Here is a 26,309-nt window from a genome sequence, read left to right on the forward strand (position 1 = left end):
TGAGGAATAATACAATGTTCTGTTTTCATATTCTAATTATCACAAATTCATAAAAATTGTGGACTTTGTTATATTTCTGCCTGTTTTAAAAGCATTATTAAAAGGAACGTTTTCCATGAGGAAAGGGTTTGGACGGAGACCTATTGAATCCTGAGTTTGGTACAGCTGGGCTCAGTTATAAGAGTATGAGTTTTGTGAATGGATTAAAATCCAGAAACAAAGAAACTGAGTGGAAGTGTCTGTTAAAATGAAAAGGTGAATCTTACAGTTATTGGATTATGTATTTGCAAGGAGCAAGATTTATGCTTAACAAATAGGAGGACATGCTATGCAAAGGGAAATGTTCTTTCTTTTCAAAATACATAGAAATAGTGTTCCTCCTTTCTTCATGTGTTTGTCCCTTTTTTCCATGAAAGACAATGGCTATCCTGATTGAATCTTCTGGATAACTCTTCACTAGTTAATTGCCTTGGATTTTGATAGCTTATGAGAAGAAAAACTTTGAAAGCTCTGACTCCTGAGAAAGAACTGTTAGAAGAGTTTTAAAGTGTGAATGACCATTCTCATGTAGAATAGCCATAAGGATATTTTTGCACATTCATAATTATTGTTTTTTTCCTTTAATTGTATGGGTTGTGCCCAAGTAGTCTTGTAAATGCAAACTATTGTGCATGTTAATTTATCTGCATTGAGAGTATCCGTTAGAATCCTAAGGTCAAAGGGAAAGTTGATTTTTGCTCATTGTTGTTCTTGGGACAGTATGGAGGAAGTACAGTGATTAATACACTACTTCTTTTTTTTCCAGATTTCTCAGGGGACAAAATTTTGCTTATTCATACCTTCTACTGTGGCAAAACCAGATTATTTTTCTCACCAAAAACCAGCAGCATAATGCCCATCTGACACATGCCTCCAGGAACTCTTCTTTAAAGTCTGTTGTAAGTAAGTCGGATTAAAAACTTGCTTAAATGTAGCTTTAATCAGCTGTGTGTCTATTTGCAACTCAAAACCAAGCAGCATTAACAGCAGAACTGCTCTTAGCAGTCTGGCTTGTCAGCAGCTGCTTGTTCTTGAACGATAATATAGGAGGAAGTAACTTGCTGTAAAGCATGGGTTGAGGTTGAAGTGCTTCCTGACCACTGCATGCCAGTGTGTCACACCTGTGTGTTCTGTTCCTCTCCCACATTCCTTGGTAAAAGGTGACTGTGACACATTGCAGATCAGAGGCTATGGGGTTCTGCATGAATAACATGAACAAAAAGATTATCTGCATTGGAAATGAAGACTTAGACTCCTGTTGCTATGACAATTAATTTTACAATTCACAATGTAGAAATAGGGGGCTAAATAACTCAAAATGTTAGAAACAGCAAGTGGTTAAGCTTATCTTCACTGTGTTGATTGTTGAGCTGCATGCATTTCCTGGTGCCTGTGTGACCAAGTGTTTCATTTTTAATGCAACACAAACTTGAAGAAAATAACAAAACTCCACATTATATACATCCAAAAATGGTTACTGAGACATCTTGCTTTTTATGGACTGAATTTTATGTGTGCAAAGTATATGATATGTGTTTTTGTGAGGGAAAACTGTGTTAAGATTAGAGTTTTGGCCAGCATACTTTCTTGTTTTGAATGAAGGTTGCCATTTGGATGAGTATGTTCAGTATCTGGAAACAGTATCTTCTTGTAGTGTCAGGAAGAATTTACAAATGAGGAGAAAAATAAGGAAAAAATTCTGAATGAGGCAAAAATTGAGCTTGTTGATATTGCTTGTGTTATGTTCTAGCGGAAGAGATGCATGTTACTTAATGAAACTGTGCATTTAAGAGGCCTTAGATTAACATTCAAAAGCCTTATTGTTATATTTCCAGTACAGTACAATACTGCCTACTTTATCACTCTTCCAGATAAAAGAATAATTGGTACTTGAATTTGATTTAATATTGAGGTCTTTGTTTTAGGGAAACTCCAATTTTATCAGTGGTGTTAGGTTTAGTTCTTGCACTGCAGATTTCTATCACACTACAAGGGCCCTTGTGAATTAAATAAAGGAAACACTGTTAATTGCCTTATCTGTTGTCCTGTATGAAAGCAAAACTGTTACAGCAATGGTGGTGTTTTATCCTGAGAAACATATACAGATGAAGGGATATAGAGGACCCTTACTTGGAAAGGCTTTTTCATGCTTTTTGTTTATTGCAGTTCTCAGCCTTATTTCTGTGGAGTTCTCATTTACCTGTGACATTTTCTCTCTCTGAGAATGTAGCCATTCCTGAGTAGGAGCAATAGCGTAATGAAAACCCTCTGAAGCTCCATGAAAACACAGTTGTAAACAGGACATCTGAGCAGTGAATGAATTCGCCTGCATGTGCACCTGCTGTAGGACTGGTGCTGTGCCTTTTGCTAGGCTGCCCTCAGTGGTGGAGTGCAAGTAAAGGACTTAGTTCGTAGCAGTGACTGTAGGTGTTTTGGAACATATTCTGGATATTTTAATGTACTGAGTAGAGTCTATAGCTTTCCATAATGTTCCTTCAGTGGGAGTGTGCCGTAGCTCTTAAAAGGCAGCATGGTGTTTCCAATTTCTCCTTTCCACTTTCTTTCATCAAGTAATAGGTTATAACCTCTAAGTGTTAAATAAATTGCTTCAAAAGATGATGTAGTGGTGTACTTTATCGATAGTTCTAGCTTCAAATAATTCAAATGGTAGACATTTTAAATAGCATTTCTGGAAACTGAACTGTAGATGTGTTTTTAAAATACTTCCTAATTGGTCTTTGCACTTGGGCAGTGTTCTTCCTAGAACTGACCTTAAAATAGTTGAACAATTCTCTTTTCTTGGGTAATGGCTCTTCTTCAACAGTTCCCACGGGGATTTAGTGTGTTGACTGAGGGTTCTTCAGCATAGCTTTTTCACTTCTGAGTCTAATGCATCAGTTCAGGACTTGTCTACACAAGATACTGAGGAAATTGTGGCAGATCAACTAAATGGAGGAATTTAGAGGGCAGCTTAAATGCCACCAAGTCTCTATGGGCACTTTCCTATTCATAATTAAAGTGGCCTCCAGTGAATTTGGTTTAATTCACTCTGAAGGCAAGATGAGCCAGACCAAGACCACATTTTACTGCCAAATGAAAGTGTTTGCAGATAAATCTAAGGGACATGGACAAATCCAGTTAAATTAATTTGGGTTAATTTTCCTGAATTCCATTGTGCAGACAAAACCTTAGTAATAATGCCTGCTAGGAGCTTTTATTTGTCTTCTTTCTTGTTCTTCACCTTTCCTTTGATTCTGATGTTTTATACTTGAGAAGATAGATGGCCCATAATTGTACAAGTGACTGCATATTGTCTTGTTATCTTACATGTTATGAGAGTCCACATTTTATGATTAACATATAAATACCCCGTTTTGCCATTAAGGTCCTTTCCAACCGTAACTATTCTATGATTCTGTGTTACCTGATGTTTAGGTAGTTATGATCACTTTGGCTGCTTCAATTAATGCCTTGTAATCCATCACTGTAACTACGTCTGCTGTCAAGATCTTATCCACTCAGTGGCTTAAAGCATTTTGTAGAGGTTTTGCAAAACAGGGTGATTATTATTGCATATATTTTGTGACCCCATATCCCTTCACTAATGCAATTATCAATGCCTCTTAATGGAGTGGTTTGCCATTCTGATGGAGAACTCAGTCAAGTGCAGCTAATTTGAATGCAGTCAGATTAAAGCTGCTTGTGCTACTTCCTAGCTCAGTGCAGAGGCTAGTGAAGTGTACAATAGCTTAAGTAGTACAGTTTGTACAGATATATTTCCTGAATAATATTGTATTTCTTTCATGGGAGTTCTGTGAGCAGCATGGGCTTAGTCATACAAAACAGATTGCAAAACTTAAGGCCACTTAATCTGTAATTAAAGTATATAATGTATATTTAGCTCTATGTGAGACGTTCTTCTGACTGTGAGGTTAAAAACTGGCTTTCATCTTTATATTTTTGGCACCTAAATCTGCAAGCTATCTGAAGATAGTGTGTTTAGAACAAAACTGGTGTGAAGCTGGCAAAGTAATGTCTGATTTGCATGGGATGAATACAGAGTATTCAAGTAAAATGCTTAAAAGAGATGCTGTCTTTTAATTGGCCTTTAAAATACTGTGATATAGGAATCTGAGCATAAGTATCTACTCTTAAGTCCACTATGATCTGAGAGATCTCCTCTGAGAGTGTTTGGCTTAAGCAGCCTTAGGCATTGTGTGAAAAAGCTGCCTTGTATCCCGTGATTTACAGTCAAATTTGAATTTCTGGTGGAGTGGAGTATTCTGCTGATGGGCAGCATCAATGCCATGCAAGGCAGGGCAATACTGGAGAGGTTTTGTGCAAGTTGAAGGCCAGGAATCTCTAGGAACACTGAAATCGGTGCAGAGGGAGCTAGGGTGTCCTGAGTGTAGGAAAGGTGCGGAATATTTCTTTGTACCCAGTTTTTTATTTGTCACTCAATCACCTGAAAGCTGTTTTTGTTAGGAAACAGGGTAAGCTTCTATTTGAATGTGTTTATTGAGACACTGTTTGTCTTTCCAACTGAAATAATTGTGTCTAGGAAAAAACTACTTCGAGAACTTTAAAACCTTTCTGGAAAAACTGGATGTCAGCGTTCCTGTGCACAGTTGTGTGTATTTGGTTACATCTTCTGCAGGCTTGACAAATTAAGGTGAACATTTAAAGAAAGAAAGAATGAAAGATCCCCAGGTGTATTTCAGGTAGTCAGTATTTCAGGTGTGATTCAGGTGCCTAAATATGCACCTGATAAGTATTATACATAGAAACAGGTGATTTGGGCACCTTCCTCACACAGAGGTGTGTATATTGCTGCTTTGAGAGCTCTGTGTGCTCTGGCATAGCCTCATGGAACTTGTAGACCCATATACTTCTGAAGCAGTGGCTGAAACCCAGCAGGTGCTATGTGCTATCTAGTACAGCACTAGCTATGTAGCTTTATGTGCCTGAATTATTTTCTATGTAGTTTATTAGACTTTGCAGTCGTGCTTTATCTCTGCTTTCTCTTCTGACACAAGTTTTCTCTGAATCCCATGTGTTTGTTTTCCTCCCTCTGATTACTGGATCATGGTAAATAAATACAACTGAATTACAAGTTCTGCACACCTTTCTTCATACAGCAGCAGGGCAGGAGCAGAGATGCTGTTGAGGAATTTGCCAGAAAAGCTCTCCTTTTAAATTCTGAGAGTTGCACAATGCCATTCACATCAGTCAGTCTGGAATTTTAGAAGACTTCTGTAGCTTCTGTGTTGGAACTTGCCTGTGCAGTTTATCGAGGTGCTAAATTAAGACTGTGGACTGTTTTTTGGTTTGGTTTTGGGTTTGGCTTTTTCTGGGTGTTTGGAGTATTTTTATTTGCATTTCTGTATGGGGCATTGGTATTACGAGTAGACTGGCCTTCTGCCACCTTACCAATCAAAATAAAATGTCCTTCTTAGCTTCAACTGTCATTCTCTGAGCATAATCTAGGAGGAAAAAGAATTGATGTAGGCTTTTCCTTGTGAATCTGAGATAAAAATTTCAGATGAGTGAGCAAATTTTAGAGTTAGGCAATCCTGTGTCTTTGTGGATACATTAGGTTATATCCTCAATATTTACATGCAAAGATGAACATTTACAATATAGTCTGTATTTTTTTCTGCTACCCATATTTACTTATTAGAAAACCAGAAACTAGGGAGGAAGAAATGGTCTTATTGAAGGCATTGGCTGAATTTTGTATTACTGTCAAGACGGTAGAATAATGACATTGTCCATCAAATATGATATGTCAGAGTTACTTTCAAAGCCTGAAGCTGTGCACAACCAGGGTCTTTCTGCCTTTATAACCAAGAATGCAAGCAGCTTGAATATTGAACAGAAGAGTGGTCTGCATTTAGCCTATATATTGCCAAATCATCTGAAATGTTTGTAGTGCCAGTGACATCAGAGATGCCAGTAATGTTAGTGGGCAGTTAGCCTTGTCACACTGCAGGGAAATTAAAAACAGCACATGGAGAAACTGATTGAATCCAGTCAGTGTCTGTCTAACCCTAACAGCTTCCCAGCGCACTGAGCCTTGGCACGTTAATGATAGTGCTTATTTCATCCTCTTTATGAAAATGATGAAAGATCCTAGTTGTGGTTCAGTCATTATGTCTTCCTGAGGCTTTGTCCACTGTGCACACTTTGTGTGCTGGTTTCTTTCTGTTCCTCACTTCTGCTTTGTTTGCTAATTGTATTTCTGGACATAGGGATTTGTTTTAACATACTTGCGTTTGCTTCATTAGTTACCCTTATGCATCTCTTCCCATTTGTTTGGAAAAAAGTATCTTCATATTGTTTAACTGGGAGAAGCTATTTGATTTTGAAGAAGTCAAATTTAGATTCAGATGAAGATAGTTTACTTCCATGCATGGCTCAGTTTTGAGAGGGTTGCTTAAAGAAGAAAAGATCAAGTATAATGGAGATTATATTAAATTGATTTCAAGTCCTTTGAACCCACCTTAACATTTAGAAGCTATCAGTATCTCTTCTTTAAATACTTAAAAAATGCTTTTTCTTGGAATATACAACAAATCCTTCTGCGTCTTGTATTTGCTTTATATAAATAAATTATTTAGGGAAGAAATCTGGCTAGAAAGTGAGTGAAAACCAAGGTCTTTGTGTTTGAGGGTCAAGATGTTTCCATTTACATTCAGTTCAAAGTGCCTTTTGTGTGTTATGTGTGACACATTGAAAAGGAGAACTGCAAGTGTGAATGTGTGCCTGTGCTGCTAACCACAGGAGTGATGCTTAGTGACAGGTGAGGATAATATGGGTGATTGTGTTTGATCTCCTCAACTTTGTGTATTTCAGGTGTGAGTTGTGTTAATGCTTTGACCAGTCATATGGAGCAAAGGTGGTGGGGGTGGTTTTGTAGGTGAAGAGAGGCTGTGTTCATGTGGTGAGAGCACTATGTCTGGGAACCATCAAGCTTCTGAGTCACTGCCTCCTTCTTTACAATTTATTTTCTCCTTTTGCTTAGTGGTTGTCACTATTCCATCTGGGTGGGTTTTCATGGCTAACAGCAATTTTCTGGCAAAGAGGATATTTTTTTAAAGGCTTTTTCTATAGCTGGGTTTTGGTTTGTTGGGTCTTTTCCTCCTCTAAGCTCTAGAGAGCTGTGAAAACAATTCTGTCTGGGGCGAAAAATAGTGCTAGTTCAGCTCTACGCAGGGAGGATCCTACCAGCCCTGCTCCTCACTTTCAGAGTGAAGAGCATGTGTAGTTCGGAGTTCTGGAATAGGTTTTTCTCCAGGGGGAGATAGTACAATTAACAGCCAGACCCCTGATGGGTTAGAGGGGAGCTGTTTGCTGTATGCAAAAAGAAAAATAGTTAATACGCGGTTAGTACTAACAGTAAAATACTGTTACAGTAGGAAACCTAGTGTTTGAGTTTGGGAGAGAGGTTGGAGGGGCAGGAGGTGCTGGACTGGGGAGCTTGGTAGCACCACATTAGTTTATAATGTTTCAGGGACTTTGTGAGGTCTTACCAGTGTAAGAGGAATGAGTTTCCACAGCAGACTGCTACTTAGCTGCATGTGTAGCAGGCATTTTAGTTGAAATTTGGAGTTTGCATGGAGGCTGGGCAGGAGTCCAGCTCCAGTCAGCACAGTCCTGCAGATCTGATTTCATTTCTAAGTAAACCAACACAGATGAGGGAGTGTTCCTTTAGGTAACCAGTGATGGGTTTGTTCTGTTTTCTTTCATTTTTAACGTTCATTAACATGTTTCATCATTGATTCTTCCAACTGTCTGAATAAACACTATTAAGCTATGTTGTGCTGTTAATTTAGGTCTGATGAGTAACAGGAAGAATTAAATATAGGTATTATATACAGGAAGAATATAGGTATTAATACAGGAAGAATTAAATATAAGTATTTTTGTGCAGGTGTTCTAAGCACAGTTGCAGGACCCAGAGCCTGGAGAATTGCACAGCAAAGTGCACAGATATAGAGGGAGCGTTTGACTAGAAAATGTTATCATGTCCCTGTCGTGCATTTGGAAAGTCTGGATGGGGTGTGCTTCCTTGGCACCTGGCGCAAGGCAGGTGTTTCTACCTGTACAGCTATTTATCACTAGATAATGGAACCCAGAGAGTATTGAACTTTAAATTACTGTTTTTCAGTAAAACCATGGCTGGCCTCATCTCTGCCTCTGCTGCAAATGGGCTGTATTTTCAACAGCTGTTAATGCCCAGATACTACCAGTTCTGTCTATATAGACAGAGAACTTTCTGCATTACCAGAGAAATATGCACTTCAGTTTTCCAAATTACTTAGCGGTCCAGCCCCACACCTAGTGACTGGACTTGAGTGCCCAGCTGGTGCACTCAAAATTAGCAGCCACTTTGGACTGTTAGGTAAGGTTCACTGATCCTTTGTGTCGTTCACCTGCAGCAGGCTCCTTTAGCTGGTTGTTTCATTCTTAGTCATTAAAGAAATTAATTGTATTCAGTTTCTTATGACTCTATATGGATGTTTAGTACAGTAGATCTATGAGCTCCTTTTTGGGGGGAGGGGTGTTTGGGTTTTTTTGGGGTTTGTTTTTTTTGTTTGTTTGTTTTCTAACAAAAGTAGTGATTGAATTGAAACAGATTCAGTTGGTACAAAGCTTAGATGCCAAATTTGGTCATAATCCACTAAGGTAGTTCTCTTCCTGAAGTGTCTGCATTCCTTTATAACTAGTCTCCTCCTCAATATTTCCATCTTTCCCTCTGTTACTCCATCTTCATTTCAGAAGTGTTTCCCTTGTCCAGTGGTGATCCAGGTGTGCAGTCTGCAGTCCTTCATTGGATTTGCTCCAGTATGTCCATGTCTTACGTGTACTTGAGAGCCAGAAATGGACATAATTCCCAATGAGTCTCACCAGGGCTGAATAGAAGAGAAAGGTTCACCTCCTCTGCTTTCCTGATTTGTCCCTAACATAATGATACGGTTGTATAAGCAGTATAAAAGCATAAACGTAGAGGCAGTATAAAACAGTGGAGGGGTCAGAAGACTGTCAAGTGGGTAGGGCTAGTATGCTTTGATACCAAAAAGTGCATCATTGTGTAACCATATCCCACATGAATTCAAATTGTCAGAAGGCAGGTTTTGCAGGCAGTCCTCATGGATGAGGCCAAAAAGGCCCCCATGCTGGGGCAGAAGGTAAATGATGTTTGTATCCTACCTGGGATATGTATTGCAGAAAAAGGCAATTTCTAAGAAAGCAAAGGCACTCCATTTTTAAGGTTAAATATGACCAGGTAATTGCTCATGGGGTGGGAAAGGACTGTGTTTCATTTGGGGAATAGTGAAATCAACTGGTTTCAAATTTCTTTCACAGTTAATTTCTCTGTAGCTGTGGTACAAGCAAGAGCCAACCAGTATCATCTGCTGCCAGTAGGAAATCTCCAAACTAGTACTTACCCTTGGCACACGGTAAAGCTGCAGCTGAGCCTGTGAAGAGGAATTAACAGAAAAAAATAATTCATGTTCAGAGGTAGACTTTGTCCAATGATGAATAACAAGCATAAAAGCAAAACACATGCGTTTGCTTATGTTATGTTTCATTTCATTTCATCCTGTTTCCTTTGCTTTGCACTGTTTCTGCAGTGGTGCAGGCAGGGTAGAAGTACAGATACCTTGACAGAATTGTTAGGGTTGGAAGGGACCTCTGGAGATCATCTACACCAACCTTTAGCATAACTGTGTTTTGAGTGACAGCTTTCTTCATAGCTTATCCAGGACAAGCTACTCGGGAAGCGCCTACTTTAATTTTTATTTGGTATTTGTGGAGAATGTTACTTTCTAGGCAACAAAAAAGTAGGTACAGAATGCGGAATGGCAGAGGTATTTCTGTTGGCCGTGGCACAGTGCCTGTGTTTAGCTGGATTGGAGTCGTCAAGTTACAGAATTATTTACAGGCTGCACATAAGAAAAAACAATGAAAATATGAAATGTTGGGAAAGGGAAAACCTTCCAGTGTGAGTGATCATCAGCTTTTAAGCAAAGGCAGGGGTGGAAGACCATCACTGGTTGTTTTAACTTTAATGGTTTAAACATTTTAATAGTGCTGTTTAGGGAAGGGATGAAAACTGTGATTTACATCACTTGGAGTATACCCTAAAATGCTGTTTCTTTTTCTCCTTGGCAGATGGATGCCTTCTAGCCGACCAGTGAGTCCTGCTGCTGCATGCCTGGCAGCACCTCTGAATGATCACATGACTCTTGATATGGATGCAGTCCTGTCAGACTTTGTTCGGTCCACAGGGGCAGAACCAGGTCTGGCGAGAGACTTACTGGAAGGTAAGCTTGCCAGACACTAGTGTTTCCTGTGCTCACCACTTGCTTAGAGAAAGAGCCAGTCATAAAAAGAGAGACACTGATATTTTGACTGGTAAATCAACTCTTGTGATAAGCTGACCATAGAGTGTATGTACTAAGGTAGGTGTTCGCAGCAAAAACATAATAAAGTTCTTGGTGTTAGATGGCTGTGTTCTAGGTTATTAACAATCATGCCTTAAAAGCATCTGTGCTAGGGAGAGAAGGGAGGGAACTTTAGCCGAATTTTGTCACTTTCAGCTGCCTGAAAGTACTTGTAAATGTTTTGGGTCACTATGCAAAGCAGCTAAGTTTAGTCTGAAATGGACTTCCCATAAAGTGATAGAGGAACCAGAGATATTTCTGGGGCCTGTGATTAATATGTGTAGCTGAACTTCATGGTATGGGAGTAAAGTGGCTCAGTTAGAAAGCATCTGAGAACCTATATCAGAAAAATAACTGGGTCTTTATATTCATTTTATTGTAGTTGTGTAAAGTTTATTAGCTTAAAAGTGAAAAGACACCTTTGATATTTGAAGGCATTTTGTCAGTTGGTTTTGTTAATTTCTTCTGATGTGGGCTAACAACAGTTGTGAAGATGGGAAGTTAGAAATGAGTACGTGATACCTATGTGGTATACATATTGCAAAGTGGTTTTGTGGGCTTGATACACGCACACTGGGCCTTTTCCTGAAAGTTGTCTTTTGTTTTTAATCTTAATATGCTCTAAGGAATTGTGTGTTAAATCAAAGTAACTACTGAGCAGCTACGGCAGACTTAAAAAGTATACATCAGCAAGTGGGTGGGTTAAATACACAGTGACTGTTATACAGATAGCTAAAAATTCTATGCATTGCATATGGATTGCATATAGATTTTCTAAATTGCCAGAAGCTCTCCTAAATATTTGCTCAGTTGGTGTTTCTGTACTCTGCCTGTCTGCTGGTAAAATCCCTGCAGTCTTGTTTCTGTTGAACTTTTTATTTAGCACAGCTACTTGTTTCACTGACATGTTCTGCTTGTTGTGCTTCATGCGTATTTTCCAGAAAGAGCTCATTTTTGGTTTGATTGAAGATATGAAGAGGTTTTTTAAAAATACATATGCACACATGTATTGGTTCTATTTTATTTGTGTCTGGTCTTCCTGCCTGCTATTAGTATCCTAAAATAAATAATGCCATCAACCAATAGCTTTTCTATCTAATTTCGATAAGCTAAGCATGTTGAGCTCCAAGCCTCTGTATTTCCTCTGTCATTCAAAAGAATGTATACAGAAATGTTTGGGCTATTTTGGTATATATCTTTGTAGCAAGAAGATTGCCTTTCTGCAATTACATTGCATATGCTGCTGTTTGTATCTCTAGCCAAGTTCACTTTAGCATTGCACAGAGAGTTTGTGGTCAAGTCGGTGCTCAGTTTGAGGTTTCAAATTTACCAATTCTAGACTTTATGCAGCTGCTTAACTGTCAAGGAGGTCAGATTTCATTGACTTAAAAGCATTATTTCAATGGCATGAGTACTTTGTACATCTGAAAATGGATGTGAATGCAGACTTTTAAAGCTGCATCAAAATTAAAAATTATTTTTTTTTTAGTTCTGCCTAAGAAATTGATTTTATTTTTGTGGCATTGCTATGTCTGTGTTGAGAAAAGTGTTCCGTCTATCTGATCAGCTGTTCGTTGCTGGATAAAGTTGCTTAGTTTCTGTTTGTCCAATACACAGTTTGTGTTTTATACCTATTGCTAATTGAGTCTGAAAGGCCAGCTATAGGTTACTTGCTATTTGCTCTTTATGTGATACAGCTATGGAAACTTACATGTACAGACTTGGACAAAGTGCAAAGGAAGGTGTATGAAGGCAGAAGGGGCTTAACAACACATAGACCTATACTTCAGTAAGTCATCTGTTTGACTGAGTTTTCTTCAGGTTTTCTTGAGTTTTCTTGAGTATTGTAAAGAAACTTGAGTTTCTAGTCTGAGATGTCATAGACCTATGTGTTAGGATTGAGTCAGTGATTTTTTATTCTTTTTATTATAAAGCCACATATAAATATTTTAAAACTAAGGCCTTTTCCCAACTGTTTAATATAACAGTGATGATATTTATGACTGGATGTATTTTATCAATGCTGACCATTTGTGTTAAATACTAATGAAGCACAGCAAACAATCTTAGATTTATAGTCATGTAGAGTTACGTAAGTGGCATACTGCAAAGGATAGATTATGCGTTGTTTTTAGCAGAGGTTTTAATAACACAGAATCATTTACCTTATTACTCATGTGTCTATTAAAGATATACAATCACATGAGTAATCAACATTTATTCCACTCTCTGATGTACTACGGATGCTTAGTAATTCAGTTTAATCAGAGCTTAGAATGACTTTTTAGCTTTGAACATCCCAGTAGCTGCATGCCTGCTTCTAGGATGAGAACCCACGGTAGCCAAGATCGTGAGAAAATTCCTCTCACCTAGATGATGTACAGCTAACCCGAGCAGCATCTTATCCCTCTCAGTTCAGGAGGCTCTCATGTACCCTTCTTGGTATGAGTATAGATTTTAACTTGTGCCCAGTCTCCCTGCCTGCCTGAGCAATAGCTGAGTGAACAATTTCTGGGCTGAATTCTCCAGATGATCTGTCTCCATATCAGAATGTGTCTTCCATCAGAAGCTGCAGTGCTCTTTGTTCTGTTAGTTCCTGGCAGTGTCTTGTGCATAGAACACATCATGCTTGGTTTGGGTTGCATGTTCTTCTTGGTGCCTTTCTGTACTTTTTTATACTGAAGGGCTTTTTCTTCCTCTGCTTAGCACTCCTCACATTCTCTGTCTGCATGCTGTCCTGGGCTACCCAGGCTACTTCCGTCGTTCTTTTCAGTTGAAAGAACAGCTTCCTACCAGCCCTGCCACACTTCTTAGTTACTACTACAGCTAATTATTAAAATGAGAAGCACAGTTCTTTGAGCTTGGTTACAATCACAAGACTGCAGTGTTCATCCTTGTTGTTTAGGACTTCAGGGAGGACACTTGGTTGATAGCTGTTTACAGTATCATCTCTAATCTTGCAGAGTCTTTCAAGTAAACACCCAGCAGGAATTTCCTTTTGAGAGCCTGCACATCTACACATAAGTGTCCTCAAACTCATGGTGTCTCCAAGACATCATAAATCCTGATGTTTTTATTTTAATAATTAAAAATCAACCAAAGAACAAGGAGTATGTGCCTATGCAAATAAAAGGACACCAAATGCTATTTGCTGACTATACCAGATGATACATAAGATCATGGGTTGGGGAGAATATATGAGCACCACATATGTCAGCAAATTATAGAGTGGAGAGTGACTGTGACAGTTGCTTGGCTTTCAGAGCAGCATTTGACTCGGGGGACGTGGAAATTGGATCTAACATTACACAGTGCGATGGTTTAGGAATCAGTTATGCTTGAAGCAGATCACTTTGTATCAAAAACATCTGCTGCAGAGCTGAGATCTTGTCTCTGTGCACTTTCATTCAGGAGGAAGGAAGACTAGAAGTTTGTCTCTTCCCAGAAAAACCCACAACAGATTTGTTCAGTTAACCTTCCTGAGAACATGAGCATTCTCGTCACTGTAAATCTTACTCCAACAACTTTACACATAATTCCTGGAGACAAAGGCTTCATTTTGAATTAGAAGTATCTAAGAGCACAATGTGAACTTCTGTTATGTTTTCCTAAGTTGAAAAATACAAGACATTGTCATGTGTTTCATGAGGAACTTAGTAGCTATAGGAAAAAGATGGTTGAAAGACAATCTAATACTTGTAAAAAAGGACACAGTTTCAGATGTAGCAGGGTACAGTTCATTCTACATTACTGTAAAGGAATTTTACTATTAAGTAGAAGCATTCTGTGTTTTTATTGGGTTATCCTCATCTTTGAAAATAGGAACTCCAGAAAAGCAGAATATTCTGTTAAGAGTCCACTGGTATGTTTCAGATTGTAGCAAAACTCCAGATCAGAATGAGGTCATCTGTTCTTCACTGCCTGGGAGATCTGCTTCTGGTGCTGTTTTATTGCACAGGTCACTGATAGCACTGTGTCAGGTCTCTCTGATACTCGTTTTCTTTTGCCATTTTACTTTTCAGTGGTTAATTGTTTAGCTCTTGAATGCTGAAAATATATACTCAGCCTTTAATCTCACATCAGTGTGTGAGGAACATATATATAAATATAGCAGTGACAATAATTCTTCTTAATTGCTAGCGAAAATAATTGTGTTCAATATTGATTTTAATAGCCGGCATTTTTTCTTGATATGTTTGGTGCAGCACAGAAATAATTTATGGAGCAGTTTAATGTGGATGTATGAATGGACTCAAAAAATTAAGTAAGAATGAAAAGTATGTGAAAAATTCCATCATACTTCCTATTTTCCCCTTGATTCCAGTTAAAAAGAATAGAAATCAGTGATCTGAAATCTTTTTCTTCCAGTAAAGGCCGAGAGCTTGCCTTCGCCTGATGCTGCTCCCGTATGAAAACAAAAGCAATCTACAATATTTTCATGGCTATCTGGTACTAAACTCTTAATATTGGACTTCCATACTTAAGATGCTTACAACTATGTAACATTAATTGTAAGTTAATATTCATAAATTTCAGCTCTGTAGCATTAGCTCTGCCAATTATGTGTTAGGGGATTGTGCACATTTGCTAAACCATTTGTTTCTTTAAAATGGTATTTCCAGCTTCACTCTCATTTTTGGATGACTTGTCCCAGCTCTTCCATCTGTTCCATTTCATATCTCTGGAGATGTTGTTCAGCATTTCTGCGGTTTTTACCTTGCTTGCATGCTCCCAAGAACTGAAAGCATACTTCTGTATGTGGGATTCTAGAGAGCAGGTATTACATTTTCTGAAACTTCGCTGAGCTTATAAATAATTTATAAAGGAATAATAATTTAAAAATAATAATCAAAACTGAATCAAACTCAATATATTTAACTGAAAACCTGCCCTTGTGTAAAAGGTTTAATTTATTTATATAAATGATGTATATTTCACCCTTACATAAAAGCAATTGCTGTCTATTTCCAGCTTTATATAGCACTTAATTGTAAGGTAGTTCCTCATGACTTCAGAAATCAGAAGATTGGCTTTCCAGTCATGAAATGTATGCAGTAAAGGAGACTGACCATATGGAACATGACAGATATGCAGGAGGTAGAGACATCTCCTCGAAGAACAGTGTATCCAAGTGGAATTCAAAGAGAAGCATGTAATTAATGGAGAGGGGGAGAGAAATTGACAGTGCTGTCACGTGACTGAGTGTACAAAGCTAGCTCCCCAAAATAGTCTCTTATTCTGCCCTCCCTCAGACAGTTCCTTTTTTAGTTCTCTTGTGGAAGCCCTGGCAAAGGCAAGAGGAAGCTGAACTGCTACCAATGTCTCGTTACATAGAGATCAAAATTGTCATTTCCAGCTGTCTATTCAGCTTTGAGTGACTCTGTATTCTAGCAGAAAATGAGGCACGTCAACACCATGTCCTTGCTACATCATTTTCCTTTGAGAACGAGGACCAGAATCTTGATTTAAAATCTATGATCCAGTTTTAGCCTTTATTTGCATGTAAGGTTTTCAGAAGAAATAAAGCTGGTCTTCAGTTCCTATTCTTATTTTGTGCCTGTTGGAAGGAAGATGTCATGATGCGGAGATTCGTATTGTTTTACTTTGTAACGTGCATTTAAGCTGATAGATGGCACAGAAGAACATGAATGGAATAAGAGCCCTCTATGTTACACAGCCTGCCAAATACTGGATTTGTGTTTAGTCATTTGTAAACATCTCAGATTGCGCATCCTTACAGGTAGCTTTCCCCCTCATAAGGGGAAGGACTACCCAAATCAAGCATTCCTGCTGAAAATTCCTGTGCCTGTTCATTTGATTTGTAACTTCTCCACAGTATAGTTGTATGTAAAATGCTGGTTCTGTTAAATGGGCTGAAGGGGAGATGATGTACCTCCCACTTAACAGCTAATGTTTTGTGTCTGTGGGACAGCTGCTATGCCAAGGACACCTTTCTGTATGCTGGCATGGAGTATTTGAGTCACAGAGGCATGTTCTCTACAGTAGATTGGAAGGAGTTGTACTGACTTAGATGATACTGAAAACAAAAGTTCTGTCTGCCAGCAAGGCTTTTCCTGTTCTGTGGGCAGGGACACTATGGAATTTATCTATTTTAATAGGGAGGGGTTTTTTTCCTGTGGATGCTTGGCATTAGTTTTAGTACTAGTGGGATTGTCATTGTTTTCCAATTTGCTAGTAAAAATACGGACAATGATAGTAAAATATTTACGAAATAGTGGCAAAACCCTTGAAAGTTACATTGCTGGTACTTGTTCTTCAATAGTCTCTCACTTGTTAACAAAAGTGTTTTCTAAATCATATTGCATTCAAGAGTGAGTTGCATTAACAATAAAAATGGCATCAAATGTAAAGTAGATGGACAGACATTGTACTCGATTAGAGTGGTTAAAAAAAGGTGTGTCCATTTAAGTTTTCCTGCCATCTCACCAAAACACCTTTGTTACTTTCTTACTTTGTCCCAATTGATAATAATGTTGTCTTCCTTTCAACTTAGTTTCTTGTTCAGTTGCACCATCCTTTTGTGCTTCTGTAGACCTCATTTTTATTTACTGAAACACATCATTCTGTAACCGTGTCCAAGTTGCATGCTCTGTGTGGCATTTTTCCCTTTCCTGTTTTGTGAAAGTTTTCGCATGAATTCTTACTGGATATTTTTATTGGTTTTGCTTCTTAGATGTATGTGCCAGCAGTTCTTGAGCTGTAGATGCAGGCTGCATCACAAATGGTTTAATTCTGTCTAACCTTCCCCTTCTGCATCCTTTTTCTTACGTGGTCTTGATTGTGTTTAGCTTTAGACAGCATTTCCTGCCCCTTGTAAAATTTCCTTTGCTGAAGTCCTGTGTACATGTTGTTGCTGCAAGCTGCCCTTCATTGTGGTCCATTCTATTTAGATCTTTCCTAGTTCCCAATCTGAATTTTGTTAGGCATAAAATCAAGAATTGCTGGTGACCTTTCAAATGTTCTTCTTACCATACTGGAGTAGGTGGGTATTTGAAAGCTTGGCTGGGTGGAGTGCATTATAGTTGCATGCTTGCTATTCCTGCTAATTAATGATAAATGTCCTCTGGTTTTATTACATCTGTTTTAAGACATGAAAGACAGTCAATTTATTAACTGTTACAACCCCACTAAGCTATGCTGGTTTAGTCAAAACAGTAAAAAGCAAAAACCCAAAGAATAAATAGTAGCACATCGTTCAGGTCTCGCTGCTCAGGTATTATCTGCCTGGAAAATGTAGACTCCAGAACCAGTACAGCTGAAGTAGCATAGGTTGCTTCATGGGGGTCTGATTTTTGTTATCAGAGGGTACAAGCTGTGGTCTCACAAAGCATGTGCTTAACATTGGGCAAGCAACGAGTGCTCATGTGCTGCAGAACATTAAGAAGCCACTTCCTCACACAGCACAATCAAGCTGAAGACCAGACTAGAGAAAGACTGTGTTAAAAACCAAGATGGTCCCTTATTCTCCAGAAAACCAAGGGTGAATGCAACTAAGTACTATGGAAACTATTGTAATACCTGAGTAATGCTAATTTTGCTACCTTTATGGTGGCAGAGTGTATTCCTTTTCTAAACAATTACATTATGTGATTGTCTCGGGGCAAAGGATTTAAGACAAAAGTCCAAAGTTTCTTGTGCTCTTTCGCTTTCAGATTTCAGCCTTCAAACCGATCAGCTTATTAAAAGTGGGATGAGTTAGAAATACATCTGTTGAAAGAAATCAGGGCTTTGTCAGAATGTAACTCTGGAACTTTTCCAAGAGAGCTTCAATAGAGAGCTCTATCCAGTTGTATTGTTTGGATCCAGTGTGGTGGATGATGCAGCGTACATGCAGCTTGAGGCTGACAGAAAACCTGGAGAGGGACTTTTTACAAGGGCCTGTAGTGACAGGACAAGGGGGAATGGTTTTAACCTGCCAGAGGAGAGATTTAGATTAGACATTAGGAAGAAATCCTTCACTATGCGGGTGGTGAGACACTGGCATAGGTTGGCCAGAGAAGCTGTGGCTGCCCCATGCCTGGATGTGTTAAAGGCCTGGTTGGACAGGGCTTGAAGCCTGTGAAAGTTGTCCCTGCCCATGACAGGAGCTTGGAACTAGATGAGGTTTAAGGTTCCTTCCAACCCAAACCAGTCTGGGATTCTGTAAATGCTTCAGAGGTGACTCCTGTGCTTCGTGTTCTTTAGCATCCTTTTTTTTTTCTTAACACTTTACTAGTCCAGGCCAAAATGGGTAAGTGGCTTCTTAAATTATGTATTGTTTTATCTGTGTCTTTACTTTTTCTTCAGGCTGGCAATGCAACCTGTTGTTATTCAAGGAACTATTTTTTAGGACGGAAAACTGTCACTGTAGTGTTACTTATTTTTTGATTTACCTTTCACGTAGATGCCTGCTGTCTGTGCCACTAAACATCAGTTCCAGTTCCCCAGGGTGCATCTTCCAGTCCTTACTCAGCTGCGCTCTTTGTTTTGTTGCTTTTCTTCCACACTGGAAACACTTGGTTTCAAAGCAGAGACCCCTCAGTCCTGTTGGATTTTACACCTGCTGACTCACATAGCACATATACCTGTTCTGGAAATAGTTGTTCAGTAAGAGAATTGTTTGTGTTGAGTTGTGAATTAATGTGATTCACTACCCGTGTTTTCTAGCCAGACTTGTGCTGCTCCAGCTTTTTCTGACTGATGTTCTTGGACCAATAGAAACTCAAAGCCTTTCATGTAAACCTGCTGTGTCAGTACTGCTTTGGAGCAGTTCGGTTGCTCCTGATACAGTGCTACCAGTGACTTGTCATCTGATGGGATTGTACTGAATGTACTGAAATAACATTTTTATGCCTGTAAAATACTTTTTAAAGACAATAGTGTATTATACAAACAAAGAAGTCAGCAGTTAGTGAGCAGTAGGGTACATTAGACAGCTAACAGTAAAAAAAATAGTAGATGCTGTGAAAAATAGTCTTGTGTTGTTTTTGTCCTTCAGATTGCAACAAAGAGTCTTAGTTGATTTAATTTAGTTGATGGAACTACGTAAAGTAGATGAACTAGCTGTTGTTTCTTCTTCAGCCTTGTGATGCAGGGCATGTCAGTGCCTGTGTCAGGTGGAACCTCTGTGTGGTAGGAGAGATTGCTCCTTTCTGTTGAGGGTCCATGCAGGAGATGACAATTAAAGAAAATAAAGATGTGCAGATTAGGGACTTGTGTGACGAGCAGGGAATGGGAGGTTTCGGAGAAAAACAGGAAACAGACACACAGACAGAAATAATAGAAAATAGTATTTTTCCTAGGGCCCCAGCGGAGTCCAGAATGAGAGGGCTGCTGGAACTTGTTGGACAAATAGCGAGACTGGAAGGAGAGACCTGCTCTGTGAGGCATGGGGGAATCTGTTTGATTTGCATGTTATGTGAATTCATTTTTGTTGTTTCTATCCCAGCGTGCCTCTGGGGTTTTGGTTGGGGTTTTTTTCCTCATTCTTTCAAAACTTAGTTTGGAAAGTGGTCAGATACAGATCTGGAAACTCAGAAGCTTTTGGTGTGAGAAGTTTAAAGGAGAACTAGGCAGAGCTGGCTCTAGTTGTCTCCACAGTCGTAAGCCCCACTCATTTCTTCAGTAAATTCCAGCTGAAACTTTCCCATCTGCTGTGTCACACTGCCAGAAATCCTGGTTCAGATCATCTGCTCTGGGCATCCCTGAACTTAATAACCTTTCTGATTTGTTCCTAGCTTATCCGTTGCTTCTGCAGCCTGTTTCTGTGGTCCCAATCACATCACACTTCTCATTAGAGCTGTTTACTTTATTTCACACAGCATTACATTTTTGTACTTATTTTTTTCTTCACAGTGTCTTTCATAAATGCCTCTGGCTTTTTCCTCTCTTCCTTTCCCCTAATTCTCTTTGCTGCCTCCGATTTCCTCTACTTTGCCTGAAGAATTTTCTTCTTCAATCCTCCAAAGCTGATGAATTCTGGTTCTTATGGACAATGGGAAAAACAAAAGGTTTGTGATTTGTATTTACTGGTGAAAATACAAAACAAAATGAGAGGAAGCCTTGGCAAAGGGGGCAAGCTTACATATTTCTAGTACAGAGGGTAGCTGAAAAGACTCATGCTAGTCAGTAAAGGTGGCTAATATTCAAAACCAATATCCCATAGAGGTGGAAAGGTGCTTAATGTATTCTCTAATTTGGGTGGATTCTTTTCTTGCATTCTGATACTTGGAGGTTCCAGCAAATATTGGGAAAGTGAGTCTGATAATCATTTCCTGTGTTGGTTGTCTAAAGTTTAGTGCTTTGAAGCTGAACTGGTGCTTTTGCTCAGGAGGTGGGGACAATTCCATGGAGATGAGAGATTTGAAAATAAAGTATTTCTCTCTGAGGTACTTTTACATATAGAAATTTTATGAATAGTTTCAAGTCTGTATGAGAAGTTCAGTAATGAAGTTGTACCATGGAGCATAGTGTGACAGTCACAATGCAATTTAGTTCTAAATCTGACAGTGAGGCAAGTTTCTGAAGGCTGACTATAATTTTTGTGATAGAACTTTTATATAAGATTATTATATTTGGCCTAAGACTAACCAAAATCCTGCTGTCCTTAGTCTACTGATTTTCTCCTTTTCTATTACACACATCAAAGCCTCGTCTCACTGCAGTCACTCACAGTGCATGCATAGTGATTTTTCTTAGATTTTAGAACATAAAACATGAAAATATCTCAAGCAGATGACCAGTAAGGAATGCCCTGACACTAGAGGAAATGCTGTCTAGGTTCCATTAATAGAGACATGTTACTCAAGGATCTGCACTGAATAAACACAGGCTGCTGCTGGCAGTCAGGTAGCACTTGGACTTGCAGCATTGCCAGTACTTGGAGAACACCATTTTGTTTAAACTTGCACTTTGAGGAATTATATCTATTGCCACTTTTGCTATTTTTAAAAATGTTTTATTTTTCTGCCCTCATGGTTGAGGAGATGATTTTAAACCATAACGTAAGAGCATCCAAAAAACAGCACCAAAGAAAAGCACTGACCACTCCAAACGTTGCTGTGTGATCACATCAGTCTTGGGAACACACTCATGATTCTTTGATGTTTGGGTTGGGTAACTTGATTCTGATGGGATATGTAGTTAGAGCAGAACCCTGACTGGATTGTAGCCATTGAATCTGAAGGAGATTTTTAGGAAAGAAATGCTGGCAGTAACTCAATTGCTTGTTCTGGGATCTCTTGACAATTTTCACTGGATTTACATTTGTCCCATAGGCTTTCTAATAGAAGATTACAGTGTAACATATAATGGTTCTGTACCACTGACATGGTGGTTTGTATCATGGATGGCTCAGGGTGTATATAACATTCTTACTCAGAGATATTAATTCTCCTTTCACAATTGCATTTAGTACTTCAAACCCAGAGGTAGTGCAGTTCAACCCTCTAGGTAACAGCGCTTTGTGCTGGCTTTTCTCTACCTCAGTTAGGATTTTGTTCTTCACAGAGATGACTGTAACAGTGAAAGACCTTTTAATCTGTATAAAACCGTTTGTACTATTTTTGGCTTATTCTCCTTTGTGTAAGCAAATAAGTTATATTTAACTGCTACTCAGATAATGTAGCTTCTCAAAGTACATAAAGTGACAAGCTTTTATGGTGTAATAAATCTTGAATTAGTCAGAATCAGGTTACTTATGAATCTGGAAAAGTTTTCATGAAATGCTGTGAAAGTCTCATATAATTAGTGAGATCTTTTCGTTTGCTATTAAATATTTGCAGTTTTCCAATTAAAAACAAGTACTTGGAGGGTGCTAGGACACGTGTGCACTTTAACGCAGCAAGATTGTTTTGAATATAACATACAAACATCTCAATGTTTTTCATTATTATTTTTTTGGGAGTGGAGAGTACCGCTTCCCCACTTGGGCTGAGCAGACCTCTCCATCTCTGGATATTTGCCTGCATTCTCTTACCCCTGGTCATAGCAATGTGGTGAAGTGGGAGCTTGGAAGCAAATCTTTTTAGAGGATTCTATGTTGGCAGGTTCCATGAGCAGCTCACGCAGATGTGGAATCTTCTCACTGCATGTTTGCACTGTCCTGTGTTATGTGCTTTCTAGAAGACTTTTAAAATCTCTGTGGGAGCAAGTTCTCTCTGATGTGTAAGATAAAGGCTCCTAAAGTGGTTGACATTTGCATTCCAGCTGCTCTGCAAACAGAAAGATAAGGAAGCTTCTCACTCTTCTGTGCCGTAACACTAACAGTCACGTCTTTCCATCGTTGCCACTAACCATTATTTACTATGAATACAGCTGTATAGATGTGAATTATTTCTACCTGTCATTACTTTAGGTTAAATTCTGTGGGATTTAGTGTTTATCTTCCATTGTCAGTTTCTGGAGCCATTTGAGCGGAATCTGAGCAAGGCATGTCCTGACAGTTGTTGCCTTGTATGTTAAAGTATGTGGGTTTCTGAATGAGGGGAGAGTAGCGGATACCTTTTACCTGAGTGTTAGCAAGCTTTTGACACTGTTTCCCACAGTATTGCTATATTTGAGTTAGAATGTTACAGTCTGAAGAGTTGGGCAACTAGGTGGGTAAATAACTGTTGTGATGGTCAAGCTCAGAGGGTAGTGGTTAACGGATAGCTGGTAACAAATGCTGTACTTCCAAGTCTCTACACTCGTTTAAAGTCTTTATCAGTGAGCTAACATCAAGTTTGCAGATGGGGGACCAGCTGACATCTTTAAGGGCAGAGCTGCCATTTAGGGGAACCTAGACAGAGAGAGAGAATTGAGCAACAGGAGCCTTACAAAATTCAACATGGATGAACACTTGGAGCTCTCCAATGATACAGGCTGCAGGGCAGCTTCGCAGAAAAAGACTTGGAGATCTTAGTAGTCAGCTAACCCTGCTTTGAGCAGGAGGTTAGACAAGAGCTTCCCTGAGGTCTTCTCCAATGATGGTATAAAGAAAACTAAACTATGAATTAAAAAAAGAAGTAAGTGGATTTCTGTCTCTGTCCATTTGCTGTGTACTTTCAAGGTGTTTGTCAAGTCTGCATTTCTGTTGGAGGATGAGTGGTTGTAAAATCTTTTATCCAAAGAGCCTCTGTTTCCTTGCTGATGATTTAATTAAGATTGATTTCTCTATTTAGGTTTATATTTTAAGCACATACAAAGATGGCTTCCAGGTTATCAATGTGATCACATACAGATGTAAGCAGAATGTCCTTTTGCTGTTTGGCAGGCAAAAACTGGGACTTGACAGCAGCGTTGAATGACTATGAGCAGCTCCGACAGGTACACACGGCCAACCTGCCACAGGCATTCAACGAGGGCAGATACCACAAGCAGCAGGAGCCAGAGCAGCCTCCCCAGGTGACAAAGACAGAGCGGCCCTGCCTGCAAAGGCAGGATGACATTGCTCAAGGTAAGAGCAGTGCTCCAGGACTTCTATGGGCAAGCAGCTTTCTAGCTTGTCTGCTTGCGAGTTGTGCTTGTCTGCAGGGAGCTGGAAGTCATTTGCCAGCAGCCTATGAATGGTGTCACTGTGATGGCATTCACAAAGCTGCTGCTAGAGCCTGTATTTCACATGTTTGACTTGACATGAGCTTTGCATTGGTTCTGCAAGTTATTTTTAATGTGTGATGAAAGTACAAAAATACTTTGTCCCCAAGCAGTCCTATGGTACATATAAAAGGAATTAATGAGGGGCTCTTATAGAGCACTGCTGTAGGTGGTTTTCTGTGCTTATTGAGACCAAAAAAAGGTTAAAAAAGAAATGAAATTAATTTTTCAGTCTTTGCATTCCTTCAGTGTGTGATTAGGGTGAATCTATGAATAGCATTCAGCTTTAAAATTCTGTCCTTTCTTGGTTCCACAGAAGAAAGGACAGCTTCTGTCCTCTGCCAAACAGAAATTGAAACCTTAAGAAAAATGAGTCAGTACCTTTCACAGTTGATTTCTAGCACAGGATGGTAAACGTTACCATTTGCTTTTTTGTTTGCAGACCTTTAGTAGGTTTTATTTCGGATCTCCATCTCAGACTGTTGGAATGCATTATTTTTAATATACTCATGTATCAAAGAAGTGTAGTTCACAACCAAGTGAGCAGGCACTTGCCAGCCTTGGTGTTGACTGGTCTTTTATGTAGTCTTACAGGCCAGACTATCTCTTTGCTTTCTCTACAGAAAAGCGTCTTTCCAGAGGTATTTCTCATGCCAGCTCAGCCATAGTCTCCCTTGCTCGATCACATGTAGCAAATGAGTGCAGCAACGAACAGTTTCCTTTGGAGATGCCCATCTACACATTCCAACTGCCAGACCTTAGCGTGTACAGTGAAGACTTCAGAAGCTTCATTGAGCGTGACTTAATTGAGCAGGCAACGATGGTTGCTTTGGAGCAAGCAGGTGGGTAAAAACTTCAGGTGTCAGCAGCTGGGTAATCTGACATTTTGGTTGACATTTCTAATCATGCTTCATTTCTGGAGCTTGCACATTCTGCATGGGAAATAAATGCCAGAGAGTAAAAGCAAATACTGTGCTCTTTGCACAATGACACATACCCTGATCCTCTATTTCTTTAGAACCGTATTAGAGAAAACTGTCGCATTTATTTAATGAAGCAAAGAAATTGAGGGAGGAAGGCAGACTGATGGGGAAGTCCCATAGTAGAGAAGGGCATGAGCCTGGGTGGTTGGGAGAGGTTGATACTTCCAGTTCTCCTGAGGAAATTACATTGCAATGACTAACAAAGAAACTTCTTCAAGTTCTGTTGCAGCTTGAGAAAATAGGATTAAAATATGTGTGTTATGTATTAATTATTATTTTTGTAATATGAAACTAAAGAATTTAAAAGTAATACTTGATTGTTGCCATGAGGAAAAAGTGAAGACATTTGAAATGAATTTTAATTCAGATTTATTAGTAGTTTGAGGTTTTAAGTCAGCTTTGAAGGATATGGAGAAATGTATTTAAAATTAGTATTTATGCCTTATGAAGCAGCAAGTGTATTAATGAACTGTGAAATGAATATATAGTGAAATGCCCAATTCTGAAGACACAAGGAGTTACAAAATCAGACTTCATGGCTGCCTGTGGGATATCAAACAGCCAGTTGCCTTTTCCTGTTGATTGCTCTTACTGGCTCATGTGACGCTGAGTGCTCATCTGAGAGCTCATCCTTGAAAATCAGTCTGTAATCGTGCTCTGTGCGTTCAGATGGTGCTTGTTCTTGATCAGGGCACTGCATCACAGGGTTAAGGCAGGACCTCTGCTAATCTGGGGTCACACCGACTACTTACCATGTATTGTCAGGTATTCATTTTTTGACTTTGGTATTTGAAAAGCAAGACAGATATAATAGCATTAAATAGTAAATATTTGAGGGGAAAATAACAACACAAAACCAAACAAGAAACACAAACAGAATCCTGAAGGCCTCTTCTGGAAAAAGGAGAAAACTCATGCTTACGTACTTAAAGATGAAGTTTTTATACTCCATCTATCAAGAAAATATATCTGGTTTCTCTAGGAACCATCTAACACAAAAAGGACAGGGAGAAACCAGGATGGCTCTTCCTCTGGCACCTCTGCCAAACACTCCCAGTTCCCATGGGCTATCAGAAAATACCTTGGTACAGTACCATTGGTGATCTACCCACTTCTGTGGAATTACAGCCTTTACAGTCAGTTAATGCATGATTGAAAACTAGAGAATCGTGGTGGTTTTCTGACCTTAAAATCAGGGAATATTTGAATTAGAGCTGACATCTTCTAATTCATACAGATCTGGCTAGCTTTGAACTTGAATTAG

The 26,309-nt window shown here is 39.1% G+C and overlaps 1 protein-coding gene across 2 annotated transcripts in view; it reads left to right on the forward strand.

The window, feature by feature from the left end:
* Positions 1-10,222: 10,222 nt before the first annotated feature.
* The window catches only part of OTUD7A (OTU deubiquitinase 7A), a gene marked incomplete at both ends in the record, with an annotated part of 42,306 nt that continues 26,219 nt past the window's right edge, over positions 10,223-26,309 (forward strand). The window contains 3 exons of one of the 2 annotated variants that reach the window (XM_080626637.1): positions 10,223-10,370; positions 23,743-23,925; positions 24,686-24,904. In XM_080626637.1, coding sequence (XP_080482763.1) covers positions 10,223-10,370; positions 23,743-23,925; positions 24,686-24,904 — 550 coding nt within the window. The remainder of the gene's footprint in view (positions 10,371-23,742; positions 23,926-24,685; positions 24,905-26,309) is intronic. The other variant, XM_080626638.1, reaches the window with a different exon arrangement.

This window comes from Psittacula echo, assembly GCF_963264785.1.
Source record: "Psittacula echo genome assembly, chromosome: 10".
NCBI lineage: Eukaryota > Metazoa > Chordata > Aves > Psittaciformes > Psittacidae > Psittacula > Psittacula echo.